This window comes from Pseudorasbora parva, chromosome 8 (assembly GCF_024679245.1).
Source record: "Pseudorasbora parva isolate DD20220531a chromosome 8, ASM2467924v1, whole genome shotgun sequence".
NCBI classification, from domain to species: domain Eukaryota; kingdom Metazoa; phylum Chordata; class Actinopteri; order Cypriniformes; family Gobionidae; genus Pseudorasbora; species Pseudorasbora parva.
Window position 1 is genome coordinate 23648005 of NC_090179.1, and position 5970 is coordinate 23653974.

The 5970-nt window shown below is 37.5% G+C and overlaps 1 protein-coding gene across 1 annotated transcript; it reads right to left on the reverse strand.

Annotated features, from left to right (window-relative positions):
• Nucleotides 1–1972: 1972 nt before the first annotated feature.
• On the reverse strand, nucleotides 1973–4592 carry LOC137084519 (olfactory receptor 1E16-like). The gene is made up of 2 exons (XM_067450796.1): nucleotides 3653–4592; nucleotides 1973–2100 (listed from the first exon to the last, which is right to left on the reverse strand). Exons 1-2 carry the CDS (start codon nucleotides 4590–4592, stop codon nucleotides 1973–1975), a joined length of 1068 nt encoding a protein of 355 aa, XP_067306897.1.
• Between the last annotated feature and the right edge of the window lie 1378 nt (nucleotides 4593–5970).

The following is a 5970-nucleotide window of genomic DNA, read 5'->3' on the forward strand; positions in this document are numbered from 1 at the left end:
TCTTTAATGCCTGGGCGGATCGGTCGAATGAGTCATCTACATAATATATATCTATGATCTACGCGCCAGTTTGACCTTATCAGACGGAAGTAATAGCCAATGGGAAAACTTGATGAGACTCGTCGGGATATGAGGTAAAAAAATAACATAAATACTGTTCGGTTTCTTACAGAAACTGATCGGTTCATGTCTTAACACATCAATGTGTCGTCAGGAGCAACATGTTTTTTGTGCACGCTGTCTAAGGATGTTTTTTTTTTTGCTTTCATAGAATTGTTAACAATTCGCATGATTTAATGACTGACACACAGCAGCGGTTGGAGTTAAAAATCTTCATTTGTGTGACACCTGCATGTTGAGTGCACTGGGGGTAAGCAGATAAACATACAATTTTCATTTTTGGGCGAACTAACCCTTTAAGATATTTCAGTGCAAGTTGCTTTCAGTTAAAACAGCTCAAATGTGCATTTTAGTGCCTTGTCTGTGAAACCGGGGTAAAACTGTCAAATTCATATCCAATACCTACTGGAATCTGTTTTATGTTTAGTAATATGAGGATATGATCTACAGTTTGAATACAGTTTGTCCAGCTTTAGCAATAAAGCATTAGAACACTAAAGGAATACCAAATGATGTTTTATTAACAAAGTTTGAAAGGAACACGTTCAAATTATCTATCCAAATCATCATGTCCTTTCTAAACCAGCTGTCAGCAATCAGCAATTGATCTATCCAATTATTATGTCATTCTAACCAGCTGTCAGCAGTCAGAAATCACCATGTCTACTCAATCAGCACAAGTGAAAGACTATATAAATAACCAGTCAACTCACCAATATTCATTGACAGTTTTTCAGCATCCCTCCACCACCCCATCTTCCTCACACTGTCCTAGTTACTTTCCTAACCATAGATATGGGGGGAATACTCTAGGTTCGGGCCAAATACCGAGCTCGGAACCCTCTCCTCGAACAGCACGCCAAATACGCATACTATTTGCTATCTGATTATTTGTAAGTGTGAACTCTTGAAATAGTTTATATTGAAATAGACTACTTCAATTTTTTTTTTTACCTCCTCTGTTCTCAAACAATAAATAAGGGGATTGATCATGGGTAGTAGTAGGTTATACATCACAATAATGACTAATCGCAAATCACTTTTGAACTGGCACCAACGACAGATTCTTCAAAGTCCGGCCACTGTTCAGCCTCCTGGTTACTGCCTTCAGAAGTGAGCCACATGTTCATGACATAGTGCTTTACCAGGGCAAAAATATATATTGGAGGCCCCAATGTCCCCATGGTGTCTGAACAACAATCCGTGGGTGTCACCAATCACATGTCCATCCTGGCCAACACCATGTCCTCCTCCACCACAGACATCTTTGCAGGCAACTTTTTTACCAGCCTGGAGATTGTGCGACACCTCAAAGGCAAGAATGGCAGGTACACAGGGACAGCCAGGGACAACAGAATGGGCAAGCCTCCACTGAAGTCCATCAAGGATATGGGGAAAAAGTTGACCCTCATGGTATGCATGACTACATCACCAGTGATGATGATGGGATCCTGGCCCTCCTGTGGAAGGACAATAGGGTTGTCACTCTGCTGTCAACTAACATGGGGGTGGAGCCCATATCCCCAGTCTACTGGTACTGCAGTGCCACCAAGAGGAAGGAACAGGTAAGCTGCCCTGCTGTCATCAAAAGCTACAATGCCAACATGGGGGGCACTGACAAGAGTGACATACTGGTCCACCTCTACTGCACCCCCATGAAGAGGTGGTACATGCGGATTTATGCATATGCAATAGATGTCAGCCTCACAAATTACTGGGCCATGTACAGAATGGACAGCAAGACTCTTGGTTTAGATGGCCTGCCATTTAAAGAACTTTGAGATCCGGGTGTTCAGGAGATGGAACAGCCACAGGCCAGTCATGTCTCATCCCCGAAAGAAGCTCATCATTTCTACGTGTCCCCAGAACCTCTGCTGATGTCCCCAAGCCTGTCTGGGTAGACTGCATCCACACCCCAGATGCTCTCGAGCAGTTGGACATGTCCCTGTTCCATGCTCCTGTCTACATCAACCGCAAGACCTGGAAGTATTGCAGCAAGAAGGGGAATATATTGAGGTCAAATGTGGTCTGCAGGGTTTGCAAGGTCCACTTGTGCCTCAATGTGGATTGCAACTTTTTTGTGAAGTACCATGAAGCAGTTGCCTAAGTGATTAAACTGGTATTGTACAACATCGCAAATCTCGGTGGTGTTACTGCAGTGTATCCGGCTTCTCTAAAGGCCCGACATACTCATGGCAAAGTTCTTTATCATTCTTCGTTTAGGGGTAAAACAAAGTTTGAAATACATGAGCCGTGATATACTGTTATCAAACTTCTGATGCTGCCCACTCATTTAGACTTTAGATGAATATGAACTATAAATATGTGTTTTGCGCTCTCCTCTCAATAACAAAAGCAAAACAAAACAAAACAAAACTTTTTTATTTATTTATTAGAAAATATTTTGAACAAAGTATAAGAAAAGCATCAGAGCATCATAGCAACGTGGATATGTTTGCACAAGCTCTGCAATTCTGTAAGTTTATTTATAGCACTTTATTCAATAGCAGGCTTAAAATCAAGCAGCGTTACCATTTTCTACTATAAATTGGCTGTACAGAGTGTTCATGTGCTCATTCACAAATGCTGTCTCTAAAGTGCATTATCATTAACATCTACAGACCTTCCCTTTTCGGGGGTGCTAATATACTGTAAACTTTGTATCTGAAAAACAACTCAGATAAACTGTGAGTGTGAGCTCTCACTTCACGATAAGCATTGCTCTGTATATAACACCCATCAAAATTAGTAAGACAGATAATGCAGACCTTTAACATGTCTAAACTCACACAAAAAAATCAAAAGATAAATCACAACAAAGTCTGTGACACAAAAGGACCATCTTTCTTCGAGGACCATTCATGTGGGACTTAAATATATAAACGATTTTAAATAAATGTGGATTAATTTTACAGATCACAATCACAAACAGGATCTATACTGCAGGGTATGATTAAATTAATTTACATTGAACAATCTTAATGTGCACTGAAATGTAGATCTGTTTATGCGTTTTTGACCCACACTGTTAGCTGTGAATACTTATGTACGTGTGATTTTTATTTTTAATATATTTGCAAAGATTTCAAACTAACTTCTTTCACGCTATCAAAATGGGGTATTGGTTGTATTTTGAGGAAAATAATGAATTTAATTCATTTTGGAATAATGCTGTAACATAACAAAATGTAGAAAATATGCACTGTATTTAAATAAGCAATAAACATTAGCATCTAGCTTAACATTTAGGTCTACCTTATTAAAAGGATAGTTCATCCCAAAATGTATCTTCACCAAAATGTATCTTCAAATTTACTATCACCTTTTACTCACCCTCAAGTTGTTCCAAACCTGTATGAGTTTATTTCTTATTGTAGCCATATTTTATGGCTTCCTACTATGGAAGTTAATGTCTACATACATTTGTTTATTTTTTCAACAGAAGAAAGAAACTTGAGGATAAGTAAATGAATTACAATTTTTGGGTGAACTAAACTTTTAAATACAGCAGATCAGAAATGTAAAGAAGTACCAATTTTCCTCTTTTTAAATTGTTTTCTTAAAATCTTTTTTACCTCTTCAGTTCTTAAACAATAAATGAGGGGGTTGACCATGGGTGGTAACAGACTATACATCATAATAATGACTAATCGCAAATCAGTATTGAACTTTATGCCGATGTTTCCAGACAAATAAATAAAACACCTGGGTAGAAAATAGAGAGCAATTATGATGAGCTGAGGACTGCAGGTGGAGAAGGTCTTCAACCTTCCTCGAGTGCTTGAAATTCGCATTACTGCCACAAAGATAGAAAAGTATGAAAAAATAATAATAGCAAGAGACCCCAGAAGAGCTACAAGGGCACCGATGAGGGCTGGAACACTATACAGAGCTCTGTCTGTGCATGCCAGTGTTGTAATGGAAACATGATCACAGTAACAGTGTACAATGGTGTTTTCTGTACAATAAGGGAGAGGGTAAGCTCGAATGACTATCATTAAGGGTGCTACTAAACTCAAAACCCAAGAACAAAGGATACAAATTAGTACATTTCTGTTTGTCATGATGCTATGATATTGAAGTGGGTAACATATTGCTGCATAGCGATCTATAGCCATTACTGCCAGAGCAAGGGAACAGACACTACCTAAATAATGCACAAAGAACATCTGAACAAAGCAGCCCAAGAATGAAATGGTTCCATCTTGGAACCAATACCTACTAATTATCTTTGGTAATGTTGTGGTGCTGAATAGTACATCACACACAACAAGATTTATAATGAAATAATATACAGGCTTCTGAAGGCTCTTAGTTTTTAAAAACAGAGTAAAAAATACAGCATTCCCCACCAAAGTAAACACATAAACAAAAAGCAGAAGTGCTGATACCAGACCATAGTAATGAGGCTGAAGTCCAGGAAAGCCAACTATGACAAAATCCTTTACAAAGCTGATGTTTCCCACTGACATGATGAATATTAGTCCTTAGCGAAATCTCTTTATGTGCCTTTTCATCTTCTGTAAGAAGAAAATGTAGCATTTAATTGTACAATAGTTACAACTTTAAAAATACAGTTTTAAAATAAAATATTTTGATTTTATACTCCATTTAGTATACTACTAAAATACACTATACTGATAATAATAGCTGGATAGTTTAACAAATAATAATAAAGAGTAAACAGAAACAACCTGCCACACCTGTTTCACAGACTACTGTTAAAGTGCATTATGCTCCTTACACTGAGGTGTTCTGGTCTTAGTTTGTTTATATAAGACATGTAAATTATGAAGACTAGGGACAGAAACGCAGATGACGTAGTTTCTCTAAGGACAGTGTTAGAATTACCATTACCATTAAGTTTTTTAGCCCCTTATCAAAAAAAATGTACTTGCAGGTAAAATGTTTTTTTCTTCTGTCTTTAAAAAAAAAAAAAAAAAAAAAAAAAAAAATTCATGAAAATTATTACTTTGAGGAACAAATTCAGCAGTTACTCTGAATAAGGATAATAAATATAAGGATTCACCCCAAAATGACAATTTGGTCATTATTTATTTTATATGTTTTATTTATAACACACCTCACTCCTATTAGTCACATATTGACGCATGATAATTTCCCCTTAGCGTCACTTTTTAATGCACAGTGTACCCCTTTAGCGTCGTTTTTCAATGAGCAGCACTCCATTGATTTCAATGAAAAACCTTTGGTGTCATATACAGACACAATGGGCATGGTTATTTTTACAATCACCAGCAAGAGTGCCCATGATCACATCCAGAGGGCACTCCACCCTGGACTATTGCCATAACATCTCAGACTACATATTTTCCATAATCATTTGCCTGGACTCATCAGCCATGATTGTTTTCAGTGTCTCATTAAGCTCAGTAGCCATCCTATATAAATCATGTTAAAGGGATAGTTCACCCAAAAATGTAATTCTTATCCACAGGGCATCCAAGATGCACAGGTCCTTCTTAAAAAATTAGCATATTGTGATAAAGTTAATTATTTTCCATAATATAATGATACAAATTAAACTTTCATATATTTTAGATTCATTATACACCAACTGAAATCTCAAAAAATTAGCATATTTCATCCGACTAATAAAAGAAAAGTGTTTTTAATACAAAAAAAGTCAACCTTCAAATAATTATGTTCAGTTATGCACTCAATACTTGGTCGGGAATCCTTTTGCAGACGTGACTGCTTCAGTGCGGTGTGGCATGGAGGCAATCAGCCTGTGGCACTGCTGAGGTGTTGTGGAGGCCCAGGATGCTTCGATAGCGGCCTTAAGCTCATCCAGAGTGTTGGGTCTTGTGTCTCTCAACTTTCTCTTAA